This window comes from Anopheles merus, chromosome 2L (assembly GCF_017562075.2).
Source record: "Anopheles merus strain MAF chromosome 2L, AmerM5.1, whole genome shotgun sequence".
NCBI classification, from domain to species: domain Eukaryota; kingdom Metazoa; phylum Arthropoda; class Insecta; order Diptera; family Culicidae; genus Anopheles; species Anopheles merus.
In genome coordinates, this window is record NC_054083.1 from 53,327,915 (window position 1) to 53,350,426 (window position 22,512).

The 22,512-nt window shown below is 49.3% G+C and overlaps 2 protein-coding genes and 1 long non-coding RNA gene across 6 annotated transcripts; 2 read left to right on the forward strand and 1 right to left on the reverse strand.

Annotated features, from left to right (window-relative positions):
* The first annotated feature begins 660 nt into the window (after positions 1-660).
* On the forward strand, positions 661-21,896 carry LOC121593657 (phosphatidate phosphatase LPIN3). 4 transcript variants are annotated; one of them, XM_041916223.1, is made up of 5 exons: positions 661-950; positions 14,254-17,255; positions 17,335-17,686; positions 17,757-17,860; positions 18,696-19,393. In XM_041916223.1, exons 2-5 carry the CDS (start codon positions 14,428-14,430, stop codon positions 18,994-18,996), a joined length of 3,585 nt encoding a protein of 1,194 aa, XP_041772157.1. In that variant the 5' UTR covers positions 661-950; positions 14,254-14,427; the 3' UTR covers positions 18,997-19,393. The 4 variants fall into 4 exon arrangements, with proteins under 4 accessions (XP_041772157.1, XP_041772156.1, XP_041772158.1 ...); XM_041916222.1 differs by lacking the exon at positions 661-950 and adding an exon at positions 7,600-9,436; XM_041916224.1 differs by lacking the exon at positions 661-950 and adding an exon at positions 7,600-9,249.
* Positions 3,994-6,766, reverse strand: LOC121593663. The gene is made up of 3 exons (XR_006004813.1): positions 5,818-6,766; positions 5,274-5,743; positions 3,994-5,205 (listed from the first exon to the last, which is right to left on the reverse strand). It is a non-coding gene; the product is annotated as an uncharacterized LOC121593663 (long non-coding RNA).
* Positions 9,443-11,136, forward strand: LOC121593660 (piggyBac transposable element-derived protein 4-like). Its single transcript, XM_041916229.1, has one exon. The coding sequence runs from the start codon at positions 9,541-9,543 to the stop codon at positions 11,113-11,115; it is 1,575 nt and encodes a 524-aa protein (XP_041772163.1). The 5' UTR covers positions 9,443-9,540; the 3' UTR covers positions 11,116-11,136.
* Positions 21,897-22,512: the final 616 nt, after the last annotated feature.

Below are 22,512 nucleotides of genomic sequence, written 5' to 3' on the forward strand. Positions count from 1 at the left end.
AACCGAAAGTTCGTGGTCGTTCTTGCCGTCTTAGCCATGCTGGTTACGTTCATTTTAGCTGCACCTCAGAACGAGTAAGTAAAGGAGCATAAATTGGTTCTACTGAAGGCATTGCAACGTTCTAACGTTATGAACTTTCACAGAGAGGAAACAATCCGATTCGGAGGAGCTGCACCCGGTAACGATCCTGCCCAAATGGAACATGAAAATAATGGTGCGGACATGGTACAGGAACATATTCCGGAAGATCAGGAGATACCCACCGACGTGCTTTTTTGAGTTGTCGTTTAATCTCTTTTGAAACAGTTTACGTTGCGAGCGAATTATAGTTTACGTTTGCTTCATCTAAGCCAAAGGACAGAGTTGAGATTTAAACCATCTAATAAGCTTCAAAATGTTCCAATAATTCCATTGAAATAGAACGTCCCGGATAAATCTCCCGTGTATTAAAGAAAACCGCAATTTTGAATCAAATTCCCGCACAATTGACAACACATTCCGAAGCTGGCCGTCAGCTTGACGGGCAACACATTTTGACAGCCAGTGTACACGAGCCTTCACGTCTGTCTCTGTGTGTATGTGTATGTATCGCTGCTGCCTTTTCCTCCGAAAATCAGATGGCTTAATGCAGTGCATGCATTTTTTCCTCGTTCCCGAACCGAGTCAAAAGTGAGGCAGGAGACGAAAATTTCCTCGTGCGAAATTGTTCGAAAAGTTGCTCTAGTGTCGGGAAAGTTGTGAAATCGGTAAAAGAAAGCACTGCGGAAAAGATCGAACAGCATTTGTGTGGACGAAAAAGTTGCGTTGGTTTGTCCGAAAATCCGAAAGAGCTCGTCGAAAACGGGAAGTGTATGAAATCGGCATCGTTCTAGAAGCAGCATACACATCTCTTCGAGCTGCTGGTTTGGATTTTCACACTCACACCCCCCAGGGAGGTTAGCTTTTAGTTGGTAAGTAGAGGCAAAAAGCATTCAATTTTATTTAGTAAATGTTGGGAATTTTCCAGAAGTGAATGTAGTAGGAAAATCAATAATCCTCTTGCTGTACATATCAAGAGTGAAGAGGATGCGGTTGCTTCTTCCCCGGCACGTAAAGCACACGAAAGAGCTTGTGCAAGAGTTCAGATAGGAAGTTTAACAATCTAATGTGTCTGCTCGATTGATATTATCGATCGCTATCGCGAGAAATTAGCGGTAAACAAAGAATAGGCCACGCGATTAAGCACGGAGCAGCTGTTGTTTTAGCCACTTTGCGCGTCTTTTGTCCGCCTGTCGCCCCAGGTTGGCCGGTGGTGGGGAGCAGCAGTTGATTTAGTATTGGTGTGACCGTCCGTCGTCGTCGTCGGTTTCGATTTCCCCTGAACGTGCGACGCCAGACAAACGCATCACGCCATACCGTCGTACGAGTGGCCTGTTCCCATGCGTAAAGGGTTGGTAGGTGAACAGAAGAAGAAAAAGAAACCCTCCACCCTCGGTCCAGACCGGTTGAAGGCTCCACATCGTACCACATCGTACCACCTCGTACGAGCGTATCGTACGACTTCCTGGATAAATCCTTCGTTCTCATTACCGCTGCCGGGAAGAAAATAGGGTGTGTCGGATGTGTCCTGAGCAGAAAATTCAACACCCCCACCCCAGTAGGCTGCAAAAAGAAAAGGAGCAAAATCGATAAAAATGGTTCACTTCCCTTCCCCCCCACCCCCCCACCCGAATCCTTTCGAAGGTCATCGATCTGTCCCAAGAGGTACACTTCCTTAACAGAAACAGTCCTTGCGCATCACGCGGCTCTGGCGAAGACGAAGTTCAGCGAACTGTTTCGCGGCCTGGTGGCCTGACTGGTGGCCGTGAATAAACGCGCGCAGCAGGGGGGGGGACCATTTGAATTGCTGATTTTACCGGCAAGCAAAACCAAAGATGCACACTGCGTGAAAACGTGCCTCTGCAGGTTGATGATGGCGAAGCGCAGATGATGGGCTTTTCGCCATCGAAAGCAAGCGCGAAGAAGACAAGTGTTTATTAAGGGTGAATTTCGAATCGAAACGGTTTGGAAAACAAAGAGGAGAGAAGATGTTATTAGTTGCGAATGAGTCATCGTTCAATTCACGATTATCTCAAATTACACGAGCTACAGCAGTGGTGCATCCACAAAGCCTTGAGGAGAGCCGCAAACCACTTGAACGCGTTATTGAACATAAATTTTCCGTTCGTCCAACTTCCTGCCTTGGTTTGTGTCTTGGAGGGAGGAGGTATGTATCGAAACGAATGAAAAGAAGTGCATCGGTTTTTTTCTGTGTGTGTGTGTGCTGCTCATGATGTAAACATGGAGGGCAATATAACAAAGATTCTTCTACCCTTCATGCTGCTACTGTGCCCATGTCGGACTGGTGCGTGTGGAAATGCAGGAACTAACATGCTCGATCCTGTGTCTGTGCATTCGTGCATCATCAGACACACGCGTGTGTGTATGCAACGAACGGTGGAAAAACGAAAAAGGCCAATAACTGCAGCTGCACAATGCTGCTTTGGTTGTGGTCGGTCTGCCTGTCTGGTGATGATGACTCACCGGAGAAAACAAAAGTGAATGGTAGAACCCATCCTAGCAGGCGAGGGAAGATTTTGACGTGACGGTTCTCTTTGGCTGTGGATACCACAGAACGTAACGAAGCATCATGTCTCCCCAACAACCCAATGATGGTGCGATGTTTTCCAATCGTTCACCGCACCTCTCCAACCATTCAAACCCTCGCACGAAGTTGGTTCGTGTGCTTTGCGTGCTGCCTTCCAAACACACTCAGCACGTGACTACACACGGTTCGACTGATTGGAAGAAGTTATACTTGTGTGCTGCTTATCAGCAAACAAGAATGCCATAACACACAAGTGAGACCTTAAGCACACCAGACCCCTTACTGAAGGTTGTGTGTGTGTGGGCTGGAGAAGAAGTCAGTGGCGAGAGTCGTCGTGCACCACGCTTTCTAGCCGTCGCGCATGTCAATGAACGTCCATCTCCCCATGGCCATATCGTAGCGTTTTTGGGTGGTGTGCACGATCTTCGGAAAACGTGGTGCAACGCGAGCAAGAACCGGTTCCGGTGCTCTTCCCACTCAACGACAGTTCTTTGATACGCACTGGTCTGTTTGTGACCTTCTTATCCGGCTCCAGGAAGTCGTGTACAACATGTAGTCCCCAAAATCTTCCCGTTTGACGTCATTCGCATGATTTGTATCAACATTATTACGCTGCTGCAGTGCTCCACAGCCACAGCACAGTCAAACAACGATCGAGTAGATAGATGAAGGTCAGCAAAATGGAGGTCCGGATCAATCGACCGGCGGAGAGATTAGATTACCACCACCACAGAGCGCATATACGCATGGGGTGTACTCTCTTCCTTCTTTGCCATATTATGCCACTTCGTGGTGGCATCTCCGATTAGGAAATGCGCCAGCCGGTTCCGCGCCGCGATCGTGTGTTGTGCTAGATCGCGCGACTGCATGCCACCACCGCCACTCTTCTGCTGTTTTTCTTCCCCCCTACATAGACAAAACCACTTTCGCTGACGCGCACCGACAATAACACACGGGGTCCACTTCCCGGCTAGCGAGCATTGCTTCACGCACACACGTATGCGTCCCCCCCCCCCGTACCTACCGGGTTTGAAAATGGGCTTGAGATTGAGAGGGTATGGAAGAAGGATGGGTTCGGCTGTGTGGAATGATTTGTTTGTGGCAGAAAACCGGCAGCAACTACGCCGCAACTTTTAGCACCATGCAGCATTAGATGCGGAGCGTGGCGCAGAGCAAAATCGCCACCATCGTCATCCGTATGCCTGCCACCGTGTCTTAGGATCGCGGCATCACGGTTCGCCATTGGTTAGCGCCAGAAAGGTACGTCTTCTAGCCATACATACAAATGTAGACGTAATAGACGCGTACGGTTTTGGCGTCGTCGTCGTGTGGCCTGTTTTGGGTTTGCGAAGAATGTGAGCAAGCTTTGGAGGGATATAAGGAAAGAGTTTATCGGTTGGTCTTTTCAATGTAAAACAACAACGTATGTCCAAGGTGTCTTCTAATACTTATATCTACACAGCTGTGGCACGATGAATATGGACTTTTTCGATACAATTGGTGCAAAGGAGGTTGTTATCATTAGACTAGATAACAGTAATCAGTAACGAGCATGGGTTTTTTGTCTGTGAATGTCGTAGTCAAATGTATCTAAAACGTGAGCTGTGCCATTATTATCAGCAGCAGCAGCAGCACCCCTTTTAACTAACTCCTATCGCTCCACCGTACAGTATGATAGTACCAGCGGGTGGGGTTGAAGGGATTGGTCACACCAACACCACCGCCATCACCACCGCACTTCCACCAAGGGGGGTGAGTACGAGTTGACCTTCGTTCGTTCGTTGCTCGCGCCGCCACTTGTGTGTACCGTCGTCGTCATTTTAGCTTGTTTACGCGTAAAGTGGTCGTGCCCCCAAGGAAAGCATTTTAACGCGAAAAATATCATCCGCCTCCCTTCCATCCCCTTTAAACCGCCGCCGATGTTGCTGTTTAGCTGCAAATTAGATATTTATTCCCCGACCGCGAATTGCGCGGACGGCCGTGGGGCGCCAACATTGTTGCCGTTGGGGAAGAGCGACGGACCGTGTGTGTTGTATATCTTTCAACCGTGCGAGAGATTGAGAAACACGGCGGCCCAACAACGCTGTACAAGAAGATGTTGGGAGCCAATAGTCAGTCGGGGCGGAAGTAAGCTTCATAATCGATCGTTTTCTCCAACGGGCAGGAGAGCTTCTGTTTTTAAACCTTGTCTGGATAGAGCCATTTACGATCCTCGTCACGTTTCTGGGCAGGTTCAGTGCAGCATTCTTCATTGTTTACAGTTTTCAGTTTGATCGCGGCGTTGTTTACGGTCTCGGGGTGTTAGAATCCGGTCCCGCTCTCGTTGCAGTGATGCAGATGATGGTGGTGGTGGTGGTGCATCGGCAGTGCGAAAATAGGAAGCATGTCCGAGCGGCACTCTATGTGCAATACAACGCATTCCTTGGCACACGAATGACACAACACACGAGAGAGACGCGCTTGTGTCGCCGTACGATCGATGGTTCTACTGCAAGTCTCTTGCTTAGCAGGCCTTTGTTTATTGAAGTGTGTTTCTGATGCACCAGCTGCCACTTCACTTCCCAACGCAAGAGAGATTCCTTAAACGATAAATCAAATAGAAAAGTTAGCATCAAATTAATTGACAAGAAGTGTGTGGTTATCGTACATAATCTTTCTTGTTCTACGATCACACATCTCCAAGATCACCCACACCTCTCTCTCTCTAGCACACACGTTGTATAACACACTCCGTAAACAAATCAGCCGGGCCAGTAAACATCGCGTGATATACGCCAACGCACACTCCATGCGACTTGAGCGTTACTACTTTCCCATGCTGCAAGTGGTTGAGCTTGTTGTTATTGCCGCCACTATTATTATCCCACTGAAGTGGTGCAAACCAACCACCACCACCACGCGGTAGTACACGAGGAGCTCGCACTACTACTGGCTGCTGCTGCTGCTGTTCCGTTTCAGATAGTGAACGGTGAGGAGTGGATCCGTTACATTGTCACGTGTACTGCACGGAGGCAACCTGCTTGTGGTGGGTGTAGAAGAACCGTATTTCTTGCATCAAAACAACCGGGCATTTGGGGTGGGACGGTTGTGTTTGTTGCTCTTGCCACCTGCACCCTGCTAGTGAATAGATGGATAAACAACAACAACCGTTAGTCCATACGTTTGTGGTCGTTAGGATCGTTCCGAACTACCTTGATGGACGATCGCCGCCAACGCCGCGCGTTCTAGTTGATTGAATTTATTATCGCTGTAGAAGGAAGTTGCTGGAGGCTAATTTCGCCTGCCGGTGTTTGCACCAAACACGCTCAAACATGTGGCAGAGGTTTATATTGCCTCCCGCTGCAGCCCTCGCACCGGATGTGTGGATTAGTAATCGATAGGTCACACGGAGAACTGTTAGTAGAGCGCTTACGACAGGGAATGAATAAATTTGAATACGATTCACCAAGCACACACACGCACGGGCTGGTATGCAAAGTGACCGGCACTGTGGCGCTGCGGGTCTAGCTAGAATTAGATTTGCAACATAACAAACGAAGAAAAGAAGAGGAAAGCTCTACTGCACGACCGTCGTGTCCCACGGAGAATTTGGGAAGAGAAGTTGTTGACGAGCAAATTGCGTATCAAAATTTTGCAACTAGACAAGGGGTTGTCTGGTCGAAGCAGGCCGCGGGGAAAGATTGAGGTGTGCCCGTCGCTATGCCCACCACACGAATACACGCTGTGGTTAGAAACGCCGTCTTAGATACGCCTGAGGAAAAAAAAGGTCAATTTAGATTACGCGCACATGCACACGCACGTACACGCATTTGGGGGAGAGCCCATGGTGAAGGTGATCGGGTGGGACGGTGTGTGTGTGGTATCGGATGTGGAAACGATTTTGCAAGCCCCCCACCCTCCACTGTGCCTGCTTTTGACAGACTTTGCATGTCATTCCACACGGTCGCGCTTCCCCTTTTCCTATCTAGCCAACGGGGTATGATGATATCTTCAGACTCTATCAACCTTCAGCAGTCGCCCAACACTTGTCGGGTCAATTGCGCATTTGATTGCGTGACCGACGGTAATGCGTGTTCAAAAGAGATCAGCGTTGTGAGTGGAAGCGACTATCTCCAATAGTCTGAAGATGATCTTCTTTTTTTTTACAAAATGTCTGCCATTTTTTCTGGCATGTGCCCAAACAAAATGGTGTGGAGTAGGTAACGTGGACAGGTGTGTAAGATGGCCGAAAGGGTGGTTTTATTTGCCGTCTGTTGCGGCCTCCTTCTCATCAGGATCCTCATTGGAAATGATGGTGCACGTGCCGCTTGGAAATTCGTAATCCGTTTGGACGGATTAGGTTGGTTCTCGGTCAGATGCCGGGTTGACCTTGGCGGTGAGTTGTGGTCTGTGAGAGCTGTTGCCTCGGAAGAAAGATACGTAAACATTCATGCGGCAGCGAACGACGAGACTACTGTTCCGTGTGTTTGTGTGGCTATTATTGTATTTTTAAAATTCTCACACCTCTCCTTAAGGGTGGTTTTCTTGAGCGCGAGAGGTTCAGATTATTAGTGGCAAATTCATTAGACATGTGTGTTTCATTGGTGTTTCATGTATTTTTCATTCCCGTACACAGGAGGGCGATTGTTTCACGCTTCACATCGGTCAATCACTTGTGCTGCGACCCCGGCTAGAAGCGGTGGCGAAAAACGGCGGCCAATATCACGTGTTGCACATGCGGATGGATATGCGCAACAGTAACGCCGCCGCCGCCACCGCCACTGTCGTCCTCGTCCCCGTCATCGCCGCACCCTTTCTGGTGTCATGAGGGTCTGCACGCGCATGGCGTTGGCTTTTCTTCGGGTCGAAACGAGCCGCTTATTGCAGTGAGAATCCATACCGATGCAAACGAATTTGTACTGACCAGGAAGCAGATACAACCGCAACCCTGTGTGTGTGTGTGTGCACCAACTTGGGTGGGTGAGGAGCCGGTAGAAGACGTCGTTGAATTATGCGTGACTCAGCTTCGGGACGGGGAACATTACCCATTCTCACGTTGATCATGTCGTCCATGTGTCTGGCAGGTTGGGAAGGTTGTGCATTCGATTAACGAAAGTAGATTAAAGCAGTAGACACAACATACTTCCACTGTAAGCCAATCCTATTGGCAGCAATCGAACGCCATTTCCGCTTTCCGAGCGGATTAAACACTCTAACAAGAGAGCAACAAAACAACACAACCTCGTCCCCCGATACGGCTGTACAGAAGTAGTTGCCAAAAAGTAGCCCGAAGGACTATTTTGGGAATATCCCGTGCAGCGGCAACGGCCGAAGCAGCTAGGTTTAGTTTAGGTTAAGAGAAAGGACGGTAGAAGGCTTCTGGAAAGGCATACAATAATTGTATCTTTACTGTAGAGACTGTAGATTGTCCACGCTTCAGTGACTCCGAATTCGCCATATTGCTGTGCAGTAGAGAACAGCACCATAACCATAACAATCCCAGCGCCCATGATGCGGAAAACATATTTACTTTTCTACTACAGGCGGGTTATGTTCTTTCTCGATTAAATCAAGCCTCCTTTCCAGTGACAAACAATATTATTGTCCACTGGTGTGGACAATCATCTCTACACGCCCTGCTGATGACGTTGATGACGATCGTTATGCTTTCGGGGGGTACACTTGATCGCGGACGCACGTAATTACGCGCAAAATTATCTCTACCGTAGGCTGCCCGTTCCGACACACTCAAGGGGTTGTTCCGAGGGAAGGTGGCAAAAGGAGGGGGCTAATGGTTGGGTTGCAGGGTAGTGCGGCTTCTCAAACAGAGCGCACGCTCGCGTTCGTGTGTGCGTACCGTCTTGTAAAGCAACACAGGCATACAATCACACAAACCACTACCACCACCACAACCACGTATCGCGATATTCTCCCTCTCCGCCGCGAGTGGCCAAGCATACAAACGCCGCCGTGTGGGCGATGATGGGTGGTGGGGATGTATGACACGACGGCACGAACACCGGCAAGCAAGCAAACGCGCTTAGTGTGCGGTCAGTGTTGACGGGTGGTTCGCGGTTCTGTGTCGGCCGCAGCTCCACTCATTCGAAGAACGATCGTAGACCGCGACGGAAGTGTCTTGACTAGTATCAGCTCTCTCGGACGATTTCATCCCCCCTGAGAGGGAGAAGATAAGTGTTGTGTTCACTTCGCGGTATCCTGGAGGGTGGTTAATTGAACAGCAAAGTAAACTGTAATTTGTTGTAAGATTGCGCACGATCGTTGCCCTTACACAATGTGAACTATTAACGAGAAGGTTGTGCCCTGAACAATTAAGTTGCTGAGGTAAAAGTGAAAGAGACGCTATAATATCCTCATCTCGTGGTGTGTGGTGGGGCATAAAAGCATAGCAAAAAAGAGAACCTCCGTCAATAGAGAAGAGTGAAGGCGCTCGCTTGTGAGATTGTGTTTGTGAGAGGAAGAAACCCCAAAATCAAAACAAAACCCTACAAAGCCATAACAGATTCTTGTTCCAAGGCGTCTGGTCGTACTGCAGCGCTAGAAAGCATAAGGCTTCACCGTCTTGAGCTTCGGTTGCGTTTGAAACAAAGAAGAGAGTGCACTTGTGCAGAAGAGTCTAGAAGAAGGTGAGCAGGTTCAACGATCACCCGTACAGCGGAGGTTAAAGAAGCTTCTGTTTTACTCCTATTCTCCCCTACATACGTATTGTGAAATGTGTAAATTTGCTCTACTTTTCTGTGCCGTGCTGCTTCTCATCGTTGTGTAGAAGAGAGAGAGAGGGAGGGAGAGAGAGAGAGAGAGCATCGTTATCAGGTGAGAATACGTAAGAAAGTGATTATTACTATTCCCATACGTTGGCTAGTGGTGGGAGACGATTTAATTGAAACATTGCGTTACTGATTAGTATTGCTGCGAAAATGTCCGCCCTAGACGATGGCAGTGGAAGCAGCTGCAAAGCAGAGCAGCAGCTTCCAAGAAAACGACGCAGAGAAGATGATCTTGCGCCAGCAGATGTGGTGGTGGATGGGGAATGTTGGAAACTTGTCACTAGACCGGCATCACCAGGCAAACGCCCTTCTGGATTTGTAGCTAGCAGCAGCGATCTTACGATACCTGCCAGCTATGCCCGATTTGTGCCCGATCATTTGTTCGAACAGATCGCTACACAAACAAACTTGCACGCCGTAGCCCAAAGCCAATGCCTGAATCCGTCGTCAGAGGCCTGGGTTGCGACCGATCAGCAAGAAATAAAACGATTTTTTGGACTAACTTTATGGATGGGTTTGGTGCGACTGCCGTCCTTAAGTTTGTACTGGTCCGATGATCCGGCATATGTGCAGACGTTTGCAAAGAGTGCCATGTCCGGCGAAAGATACGCACACTTGCTGCGTATGATCGTGTTCTGCGATGATCGGCAGAAGAGCAACTCAACCGACGGTTTGTCCAAAATTCAACCACTTGTGGACACTTTACAGGCAAACTTTAAAAAGCACTTCGTACCGACGGAGGAGGACATTGCGGTCGATGAGTCGTTAATACCGGCACGGGGTCGCACTGCGTACAGACAAAACCATCCACAGCAAGGGGGCAACAAAGTGTTTAAATTGTGCTGTGGAGCAGGATACACCTATGCTCTACGTGTGTGTACAAAGAAAGCGCAAAACGAGAGTACCACAGATGACGTGATCTTGTCGTTGTGTGAAGACTTGTTCAACGCCGGGCACACGCTGTACACGGACAGCCGATACACGAGCGTAAGCATGGCAGCGAAGCTGCTAACTAAGCGGCTGCATCTAGTAGGCATACTCGATCCGGGAAGGCCAGGAAACCCGCCGGCGGTGGTTTCGAAACAGTTAGCAGCAGGAGAAACGTTTGCAATGGAAAATAGCAAAGGCATTACCGTTCTGAAGTGGAAAGACAAGCAGCAGGAGATACTACTTTTATCGACGAAGCATTCGTTCCAAATGATGAAAATCGAATGTTGTAGCTCAAGCAAGCGCAAACCGCTGATGGTGATAGAGTATGGTCGAGGCAGGACTGCTATCGATCTAGCGGACCGAATGAACGCGTACAGTCTGACCCTTTGTAAGGCTATGAAGTGGTATAGAAAACTGGGCTTTGATCTTTTGCTAAACACGGCCGTGGCGAATGCGTACCTGCTGTACAAGGACGCGACCAACAAACAACAAGTGAGCATTAGCGAATTTCGGAAGGAGTTAGCCGTCCATCTGACGCAGTTCTGTCCGGCGGAGACTATCGATCCACTGTCGATAGTGGAGCCAATGATTGGCGCCAAGACGCAACACTACTTTGAACGCAAGCCGGGCGTCACACATACAGTGCGGCGGTACTGTAAGCAATGCTACGCCGAAAACGTTGCTCGCTTAGGTAGGACGAAGGGCAAAATAGTGACGAAAAAGGTGGCCACTTACTGCAGAAACTGCGAGGGCCAGCCATTCTTATGTTTACCATGTTTTAATAAACTGCATTAAGCTGAACGTGTCTAAGATGAATTTAATAATGTTTTGTTTTTTTAAGGATTTTGTAATTACTTGAACGGGACAATTCAATGTTCTATGCGGACGGCGGCGTGTGTGTATGTTCATCAAATGCCGAGACACACGCGACCACATGTCCAACGGTAGGAGGAGAGGGCGGGTTCTAGTTGATGACACTGACATCAAACCGAGCGAAACAGGGCCAGGATCATCGCGGTCAGCAAGACGAAGACGACAGAAGAGCTATAGCAAAAGCGGAAACTATTTTTGTCCTTGGCAGAGACGACGGTTTTCGTGTCAGGTTTTGTTTTTTCAGAGATCCCGTCCAATTTCCTTTACCCTGCAGTAAACATAACACGACGTCGTGTACCTGGTGTGGCGGCAAACCTCTGCTTAGGGGATTTCAAGAGCGAGCAAGAAGTGCTTTTTTGAAAATGGTTAATATCTCGAACAACCTGGTTGGGACGTTGGCCAAAAATAGGATTTATTACTCAACCCGCCCGTACGCCTCCTCCATGCCGCACACACCCAAATTCCATCAGCAGTCGGCAGGTCTAGGATATGATAAATGGGAGGTGGCACGTGTGGTTGCTTTCCTTCTTTTTTCTTAATTCATTTCAAGTTTGAAGAATATTTCAAGGAAGAATTCGCCACAATGCAACACAACAACCAGCTGACGGGTAGTTTCCGGTTGGAATTTCCCTTCCCGTCCTACCAGTCAGTAACCGGAACGGGTTCCAGGTTGTGTACCTCCACTCGAACAAGCTTCTCCCGTCGCAAGCACGCTTAATTGTCCATTATTGGCTCTCACTCACCCTAGGGAACACAAAGAGCGGCGGGATTCATTAATGAAGCTGCTGCCATATTTGCACCTGATTGACGTAACCGCAAACTTCACGCAAGTGGCAGAAACGCAATCAGCTGCATCGAGCAAATGTAAGCGCAACCGGCACTCGACGACGCGCGAGAAGTCCAAAGGTCGGTGTGCGTCGTTCCCCGTTTGCGCTTCTGGAAAACCAGTCATCATCATCGCGGTTTCAGCAGCACACACCAAACCCGAGATTGGCTAATCGAGAAGCGCGCGAAAGTCGACGCCAAAGGAGATTGTGTTCTCCAAGCGTCTCTCCGCGGAGGAGAAGGAACAAGTTGTTGCACCGTTTGCCCACACTTGAACTGAACCCCCGACCGGTCGGGGTAGAGATTGTGGGGTGGTGTGTGTTTCGCTGTCAGCTGATCGCGTGAGCTGCCGTTGCCGAAGCCGTTGACCCAAATCCCGAAACATGCGGAGGGAACGAGTTTATTTTCGAGACGGAAAGTTAAACAAGCTGCCCATGTGTGTGTCGTCAAACGCTCCGACCGAGCAAGAATGATGCATAATGATCGATCGACTAAAGGAGAGAGAGAGAGATAGGTGCTCGATGTGTACCACCGGCCATTGATCGGCAGAACAGGGGGGACAGTGTGTAGAATTTGCAAAGCGCGACACAAATTGTTCCGCAAATCAGCAAAATACTGTCCATTCCACCGTTCCACCACCGTTCGCTAACCAAAAGCGCGTGCTGCCACTGTGGCGCACTATTGCAACGTGCGGACAGATTTAGCTATGCATGATTATTGCTGGCTGTTTTGCTTTGTGGCTGCTTTGGCTCTTTGTTGCATTTTATTGGCAAACAAAAATGACCCCCCATACGCAGCGGGCTGAAATTACCACCACCACCGCATTTCCATTGTCGAAGGTCTCGGGCGGTGGGGTTTCACTTTTCATGATGTAATTAACGTGTACAGGCCAGCAGCACAGCCCCACACACAGGAGGGAGCCTTAGCCGACCTTAGCCGACATTGTTGTGGACATGTGTGTGTGTTGTTAGAACCTCTCGGGAGAGGACAAAGAAAAGCGATCGTTAGGCGGGCACACGATAACACAGTGTTTATCGAGGAGAAGAGCCTGCAAGGGTTGAATTATTCCTGCGTCACCATGTCAGCTTGATTGGAAACGGTTCCCGTTATTCAGCTCTGCTCCGTTTGGAGCGTTTATTATGAGGAATAGAGGAAAAGATGGCACAGTGTGGCGAATCCGCCACGGCATCCCGATCACGACATGATCATACGACAACGCGTACGCCGTTCAGCTAACCCGTCCATGTTCCCCGCACTCATCTCAGCGAAAGACGTTAGCAATCAATCTCAATTTTCGCTTCTCTCGCACTTGGCCATCGTCATCATCAACATCATCGCCATCATCGTGCTTCCTCGAGTGGTGGTGAACGAGTTGTGTGCAAATAATTTAATGGCATTTACTGCGCGACACTCTACACATGGGTTGGTTGGTGGTGGTGATGATCGTTTTTCCCGAGAAGAAGCAATCATCTTCAATGCCCAACACACACGCACACGATCATTTGAAACAGCACACAAATGTCGGGTGAGGAGGACGGTTGTGCGGATCCGTCGGCGTGAAAAGGCATCAAGTGATTCTAGAGTGGAACATCTCGCTTGAAAAGAAGGGGGTTGATGGGTGATGAGCATAACCACCACCTTCCCCACCGGTCAAGCCTGTGTGCTGCTGACGTCAAATGTAAGCAAAGAAAGCGTTATTGAATCATTTGCCGATAGAGTAGGGAACAGTCTGTTAGTCGCCAACGAATGGCAGTCCGTATGGCAGATAGATTTACTCAAAACATCTAGCCTGTTCGATGATCGGACAGTGTGACATGGCGGTGCTTTTGGTTTTAGGTTGAGTGGCCCAAACGCTGGTTTAAAAATTCGTCAATCTTCCGTTTGATTTCAAGACCCTCGAGGACCGGAATTCCTTGTGCTGATGTACAAATGTATTTAGCCGTTGATTAAGCTAGTGTGTGACTTGGCGTCTTTATCACCTTTTTGCCGTCCGTCCCGCCAATGCTGTGTTCGGTGTGGCCAAAGGTTAAAGTACAATTGCACCAAGTAATCGGACCAGCAGGTTGTTGTGTGTCCGTTATCGTCCGTTAACTACTACAACTCATCTCCCCCCGGGGCGGGAACTCACCCACGTATCGACGTTTTTATCTAATCTATGCTGCAGCCCACACTTTGCCCCACTGGATGTGTGTTGTTTATTTCATGATTTTCCTGCTTCTCCGTTTTCAATTCCAGATAGTCCTCGCGGAAGTCTTCGAACGTGGAAGTTACGCGCTCGCAAAGCACTCAGGAATACTGCTTCTACCCAGGATCGAAACGCAATTGATCTTTCGGACAAACGTGATTAACACCGATCACACCTTCAAGTTCCTCTTGTGACATACAAAGAAGAAAAGAAAAAGCCTCAACATGAATAGCATAGTGAATTTGTTCAGTAATTTTAAGGAGTTCTACAGCGAAATCAACGGTGCCACGCTGACCGGTGCCATCGACGTGGTGGTGGTAGAGCAGCCGGACGGTTCGTTCGTAAGCTCGCCGTTTCACGTGCGCTTCGGCAAGCTGGGCGTGCTGCGGAGCCGCGAGAAGGTGGTCGACATAGAGGTGAACGGCGAGCCGGTTGATCTGCAGATGAAGCTGGGCGAGTCGGGCGAAGCGTTCTTCGTGGAGGAATGCGCCGAAGATGACAGTGAAGTGCCGGCGCACATGGCCACCTCCCCCATACCGAGCCACTCGTATCTCAGCAACTACGAAGAGACGGTACAACAGCGCAACGATGGGCCCGGCGGGCCCATCTTTAAGGCGCTGGAAGCGAACGAAGCAACAGGAGGGGCGGCCGGCGGGCCCGGAGCGGCGTCCGTGGTGGGGCCCACCTCCATAGAGGTGGGCGAGGGAGGTGAGGTGATGAAGATGGTGTCGAGCCAAACGGGTGCCGGCGGTGATGGTGAGGAAGAGCTGCTGCCTCGGTTGCGTCGCAACTCGGTCGACCTGTCGAACGAAAATGCCGAGGTGGAGCGGGCGAAATTCGAAAACCAAAGATCCGAGTACAGCCACCGGCGGCACACGGACAATCTTACCAACAGGCCGGACCTGTCGTTGACGAAGAAAGAGTACACCACGCAGAAGCTGCGCCAGGAGCTGAACGCCGCTGCCGAGGCTGCCGAGCAGGAGCAGATCTTTCACATGGAAGGGCTGGACGACGGTGGCGCGCTGGAGGGTGGTGTAGCCGGCGAGGAGCAGCAGGTGATGCACGCTGGTGAGTGGAAGAACAGCACTCCCCTGCCGAGTGGCGCCGGCGACCATCAGCTGGTGGAGGATAAACATTTCAAACCGATCGATGCTCAACCAACCACCGGTCAGGCGACTGAGATCGTTCCCATGGTGATGGCAACCGCACAGCCGTCCGGAGACGGTGGAGCGGCGGACTCCAAATCGAAGAAGAAGCGCAGGAAGAAGTCGCTGATGAAGAAGAAAAATACTCAGCGCAAAAATTCGGCCAGCAGCAGCTCGGGCGCTGGGTCGAACCATTCCGACCCGAATGAGGGCACAGAGACGGACAGCTTGACCGCGTCGCAGGTGACGGTTTCGTCGGCCAGCGGTAGCTCCCTGCCGAAGGAAGACGCAGCCGACGGGGGGGACGTCGATCAGCAGGTGCCGGACGTGAGCAGTCCGCTCAAGAAGGAGGGCAACGACAGTCCGGCACTCGGCAGCACAGCCATGACCTCTAGCCATCATGCCGATCTGGATATTCACTTCTTCAGCGATACGGACATTGGTACGGGCGTCAGTCCGCAGCAGTCGCGCCCGTCCACGCCCATCCAGAGTGATACGGAGTTTGAGATTTCACAGCGCGAGAAACCCGTCTCCGAGGAGGAGCGACTGATGTACGGTAACTCGTGGAACTGGGGCGAGCTGCCGACACAGGTGGAGCCGAAGGCGGGCGATGCGGAAGCGGGCAAGCAGGCGCAGCACAACTCGATGCTGACCGGGCTGATGAGTCTGATGAAGTACAACAACAAGAAGAAGCGCCAGAGCGTCCCGGACGGGATGTATTTGTCCGATCTGGATAAGCTGACCGAGCCGGAGATTGCTCAGCTATACTTTCCGTCGTTCTCGAAGCTGAAGCAGCAGCAGCAACAGCATCAGGGCAAGCGTGGAAGCGGCGGCAGTGGCGATGATGAAGACCGCGAGAGTGGCAACGGAACGTCGATCCCTCAAAGTCCTACCTCGATGGAAGATGGTCCCGGTGGGAAGGATTCCGACTTCGAGGAGCGGGATCAGCTGGTCAAGAGCGGCGGTGATGGTACGGTCGATCGTTCGATCGATTCCTTCGCACTCTCGCTGTGTGGTGGGCTGAGCGGTGCTGACGACAGTGCCGCTGGACCGACCGACGAGCAGTTCGAGCGCCACCGGCTGCAGTACGACAATGTGCTTTCCGATCCGAGCGTGTTCAAGTCGCCCGACCTGGTCGTGCGTATCAACGGCAAGTACTACAGCTGGGAGGTAGCGTGCCCGCAGGTCATGACGATTCTTGCGTTCCGGTGCGGATTGCCGAACGAGTTTCTGGCCAGCGCGACGAAGCCGAAAGCAGACGATGGCTTGCCGGTGGCAGACAACAAGAAGGGCGAGGAACAATCGCTGCAACAGCAAACGCAGCCGCAACCAATTCAGCAACCGCAGCCTGCTGGCGGCAGTTGGTGGCGCTGGCGTCGGTCGAATGAGTCGAAGCCGCCGGCACCGGCCGGTACGCCGCAGACGCCCATCACACCGACGGCAGCGGCGGAGGAGTCGCCCGATGGTTTGGACATGAAGACGTCCGCCGCAGTGGGCACGCAAACGTCGCGTTCGAACTCGCCCGACGATGAAAGCCACGAAGGAGGCATGGACGCGACAGTGCCGACGTACAAGAACGCATCGAAAACGGAGGACGGCTACAATGGTTCGCTGTCGTCGGAGGATTCCGAGCTGGCGATGGAGAAATCCATGTCGGCAGGTGGCATGCTGATCGACAACAGCAGCGAGAAGACGCTGTTCCTGCTCGGTTGCGGCGAAAAGTACCGGAAAACGCTGCGCCTGTCGTCGGAGCGCATCAAGGAGCTGAACCTGCTGGATGGTATGAACGAGATCGAGTTCAGCGTGACGACTGCCTACCAGGGAACGACCCGCTGCAAGTGCTATCTATTCAAGTGGAAGCACAACGACAAGGTGGTGATCTCCGATATCGATGGCACGATCACCAAGTAAGTGGGCACTGTTTTGTTTTTGCGTGGAAACCAGGGCGCGAATGTCTAATCATACCTCCATTGTATCGCGTTTCAGGTCGGACGTTCTCGGTCACATTCTGCCAATGGTAGGCAAATCCTGGGACCAGATCGGTGTGGCGCAGCTGTTCTCGAAGATCGAGGAGAATGGGTACAAAATGCTGTACCTGTCGGCCCGTGCCATCGGGCAGGCGAAGACGACCCGCGGCTATCTGCAGTCGATCCGCCAGGGTGATGTGAAGCTGCCGGACGGGCCGCTGCTGCTCAATCCGACCTCCCTCATGTCGGCGTTCCATCGCGAGGTGATCGAGAAGAAGCCGGAGCAGTTCAAAATCGCCTGTCTGAATGACATCCGCGACCTGTTCCCCGAGCGGAACCCGTTCTACGCCGGATACGGTAACAGAATTAATGTGAGTAGTGGTGCGGGTGTGTACTATGGTTTGGGTGAGGACAATATTAACGTTTCGGTTGCGCTTGCAGGATGTTTGGGCGTACCGGGCCGTTGGTATTCCGACGTCGAGAATCTTCACCATCAACCCGAAGGGAGAGCTAAAGCACGAGCTGACGCAAACATTCCAATCGACGTAAGTTTCTCGCTAACACACACACACACTTTTTTGGTACAATCTGTTCGCTCACAACACCACAAGCCCATAAATCATTCCCTTAAACATGAACATACCCACACACACTCACACACTTACACACTTATACACAGATATTCGTACTCTGTAAAGTTGTACATAGATGATTGTGTGACAGGAGCGAGCTATATAAGGAGCACAAACAAAGCATGCTTTGCAGCTGAAGCAGATGTGCTTTGAACGGTCGGCCCTTTACATGTTGCTAATAATGTGCTTTGTTTTCGGATCGGTTGGTGTGTCTTTTTATTTGGTGAACAAGTTGTGTGAATTGGATGCGGCGGGCGGGACTGCAGGTTACAAAATTATTCAATTAACCCCAGGATAATGCACTGATCAGACAGCAATGTACACTTTGGAAGCACGTAAACATCCATTTTCAGATATATTCATGGTACACACATTGGCACACACCATTCATTGGTACATACATTAATTGAGGTGTTCAATGCTAAATCATACACACAAAAACAGCCGGGGATAGATAACAAAACGAAGGATAGAGTTGGTCGTATTCTTTTGTTTTTCTCTCTCTGCACGTGTGGGTACTTATGTTGGATTTTTGTTCTTTTTTTATTTTCCATTTACTCTGTACCTCATTTGGTGTACAACCCTCAACAACCCTCTCCACCAACACCAACGACAAACAACCTAAACACAAACGCGTGCGCGAATCGCTTTTGCTTTTATTGTTGTTCTTGTATCGATCGCGATCGCGCGTGTACATTTTGCTTATACCAAAAAAACAACCCGTAAACACATTTAAACACACGCTTAGATATGCTGGCCAATCGTTGATGGTAAACGATTACTTCCCACGGATTGAACGCGAGTCTCCCGAGTCTGAGTTTTCAGACCGCGACGAGGACGACGACGACTACGACGAGGATGATGACGACGATGATGATGACTACGAGCCGCTGCAATTTGCGATCGAAACGAGCGGTGACGAGCAGCAGCAGCCGCACCAGCAACAGGAGGAGCAACATCTTCAAAAGCCAACAATAAGAATAAAGCGCTCGCCTAAGTCCGGCTTTGCTGACTATCGTCCATCGGACTGCGACGTGATTATCTTGTAAGAGTAAGGATTAGCCCTCTACTGTACGTTAGCGTTACGCGTAACGCCTGTTTATCTCAAACCCAACGTGCTTGGGAACGCTTCTCCAATGTAACGTAATGGGCTGATCCTTACCTTTACCAACGGTGTATCCACATGTCGCATGTCGCTCTCTAGAGAACAGCTCCTCACACTCCTCGCCCAGCCGATGGAGTTCTCTACAGTGCTCTCTATTTTTCTATAAAATATGCAAAAATGTGTGCCATCGCCCCATGCCCCATGGTTTAAATGATCATACACAAACAATTCCGTCCCAATTCCGTTCAACACGGGAATGTGAATATGGTTTGCTAGTCAGAGGGCATGAAACAGTGGTGCCAGTCAAATTATGATAATGACCAAAACCCACCCCCCCTCTCAGTTGGCCGATCTGCACGCGGCACTTCATAAGAACTTCTAGTGTAGAGAGCTTTCAGCAAACCATTCCGGACATCGAAACCACCGGGGTAAGCATTGTGTCGACGATGGAGAGGAGGAGGAGGAGAAGGAAAGTGCTGGTATCCTAACACTTATCTGTAAGGAGGCTACTTCATTATACCCCTCAGCAGCAACACCATCCCATCATTGCTTCATGGTTGTGTAATAAACTCTGCTAATACTTACCCTTCTTTCACTGCTACTCGCCGTACACGATATCGAGGTGCTATCGAGGTGTACGATCGTCTGGCTATATTACATCCCCTGCTGTATGAAAACTCTCACTCTCTTTCTCTCGCCAACATCATCGTTTTCATCGTTCCTCCTATTGCATATAAGAATCCTATATTTACCCGGATGTATGTGGTGCTTTTCTATGTGCTTTCGCATGTGTTGTGTTGTGTCGTATCTGTTTAAGGTTGTTCCAAAACTAATGCTCCGAATGAATGTGATCATAAAGGTGTGATAACAGACGATCACTAGTGCTCACTAGCTCTTGGTGGAACATAAATAATAATCATTGAGTTTTAGTGCCAAACGTATGGAAGAGGGTTGTAACTAATTGGTTTCTTTTTCTTCAACTTCTTCTGCTCTTTACAGCTACGCCAACATGGCATACATCGTGGACCAGCTGTACCCGCCGATCAAGCACATCGAAGAGGAAGACAATGAGTACACCAGCTTCAACTACTGGCGCGAGCCAGTTCCCGAGATTGACTTCAATGCTTGTGACATATCCGGTTCCTCGTTGTCATCGTCGGGTGCTGCTGCATCCGCCACCACCACCTACCCAGCACCTACCGGCGGCAAGATCACCCCGACGGCAACGCTGATTCAGCAAGCATTGCCAACCATTCCCGAGAACTGAACCACCACCACCACCACCAGTGGAGACGGTGGAGCGCGAGAGCAGCACAGACATAACCAAATCCCTCAATCGGTACCGCCGATATGGGGAATGAAATGACAAAACAAAAGAACTACAGGAAAAGACGGTTACAACACACACACCTTTCTACAACCCCAACAGAAGTAATAGCACAGTAACAGACAAGGACAGAGCAAAAGAAAAGAAAGAACAAGCTAAGCTAAGAAACCAATGATTGGTACAATAATACTAATAATAATAATAATAGTAATTGATAATTATAATAATATTCATACACAAGTTTACCGTAAGCTTTTGAACGCGAGTGCGCTTTGAAGTGGTCATAGTCTCTTCTGTTCGCGTTGCTTCCATTTCGCTTTTGGTTGGATTGCTTAATTTGTGGCTGAAGAGCAAAAACGAAAACAGCGATTTAAAATCCAAAGGAATTGTATAAGCATCATTAGTCTTAACCAGAGGCGCAGGCTTGAGCAGTAGCAGATGATGATCGAACTAGCCAAGCAAGGCAAGAATATTAGTATGCAAAGCATCAGGAACAGGGTGGGAGGGACAGGTGTGAAGGGGCTCCTACAGGGGAGCAGAAATGGGTTAAAGCGTGAGTTAGCTGTGATCGAAAGGTAGTGATAGAACTGAACAACACACAGAGAGAAAGGTCCTACCAGGATGTGCTAAGATGGATATGTGGAGAAAGGGAGGAATTTAGTTTAGTAACACAGATTGTACCATTATTGTACTCATCGCTTCCACCGGCGCACCGGGAAGCGAGCCACACAGAGAGAACGAGAGAGAAAGAGAATGCAGGACACAGAGGGACAACAGTGGAGAGAACGATCAACAGCTTCTTGATAGAGAAATCGTCCCGCTGTAAAGTGGAAAGTGTCCTCTGTCCTCTGTACGGAGGAAAGTGTGGGTTGGGGTAGCAAAGCAAACAAAAGTATGTGATAATTTTTTCTATTTATTTTGCTCTTTCGTTTTTTTTAGCATTTCTTAGCGAGTTTCTTTATTATTTTTTAAAACTCTAAATAGTATCTAATTTATCGCTTAAAGAATGTTTACGAGCGCAACAGTGTGTGTGAAGCGTTGAACCGCGAACGACGAATGCATTAGAGGAGGAAACGGAAGCAGAAAAAGACAGATCGACATCACAAGACTTGTGGGTGTGTGTGTGTGTGTGTCGTAGAAGCAGAAAGAGTGGAAGAAGCGGATCGGTATTTAGAAGAACACTGCTGCTTCGTAGCGAGCGAGCAAATTTCAGTTCGCTCCTCTGGCGTTATTGTGACCGTTTTTAGTTCCGTTGGATTTATTTCAAAGTTTTTCGTTACCTTTACTTTTAGGAATAAAAAAATATACTGATGTGATTGGGTTGGATTAAAGCAAGGATCCGCCTGCACAAAGCGAATTTATTTTTTCTTTTCTTATGCGAATTTTTGATTTGCTGTAATTGCCGTACCGTGAATGATTGTTGTGAGTACCACAGTGTGTAAGGTGTAATCGTTGCTTGCAAGCGCGTGCGAGTGATTTGAACAAGCTACAATGCAAATAAATCATATCCATCATGATTTCGGGGTTGTTATCTTTAAACATTCAACAACAGTCCAAACCGAAATAAGCTTCATTAAACGATACAAGATTTTCCAGGAGTTCTCATAGCTGTGGGACACTTTATAGACTCTTTCTTATAGCATCCTTGTTGAACAAATCCAATAGGAATTACCAAGGAGCCAAAAGGTACCATAGAGTCCAATTTCTCACGTATGGCCGCGGGGCCATGGGGCTTTCTCAAGCTGAGAAAACATTCTCAAGCACTCATTTAAGTTTCTCAAGCACTCAAATCTTGTTCTCAGACGCGAGCCCGTGGCCGTCGTCAGTTTTTCTCACTCTAAGAAATTCTTATTGCCACTCAAGCTTTATTTAGGGCTTTAATAGAAAATATGTTTTTGATCGATTTTTTAATTTTTCCAATTACATACATTGAATACATTTTCCAAAGTGATTATCGAAAAACAAATAACACAATTGCTCATATTTCAGTTAGCCGATCGCTGCATCGTCAACTTTCTCAAAGATTCTCAAAGATTCTCAAAACCGATTTTGTTCCGATTCGACAAACGTTGAGAACGTAGGTTTCTCAAAAGTACTCATGAGTGCTTGAGAAAATGAGCGTTGAGAAACCCC

Excerpts from the sequence above, each read along its gene's own strand:
- LOC121593660 (XM_041916229.1), top strand. The coding sequence starts at position 9,541 with ATGTCCGCCCTAGACGATGGCAGTGGAAGCAGCTGCAAAGCAGAGCAG.
- LOC121593657 (XM_041916223.1), top strand. The coding sequence starts at position 14,428 with ATGAATAGCATAGTGAATTTGTTCAGTAATTTTAAGGAGTTCTACAGC. Across the intron at positions 17,256-17,334 it reads ATCGATGGCACGATCACCAA|GTCGGACGTTCTCGGTCACA; the intron begins GTAAGTGGGCAC and ends ATCGCGTTTCAG. Across the intron at positions 17,861-18,695 it reads ACGCAAACATTCCAATCGAC|ATATGCTGGCCAATCGTTGA; the intron begins GTAAGTTTCTCG and ends ACACACGCTTAG.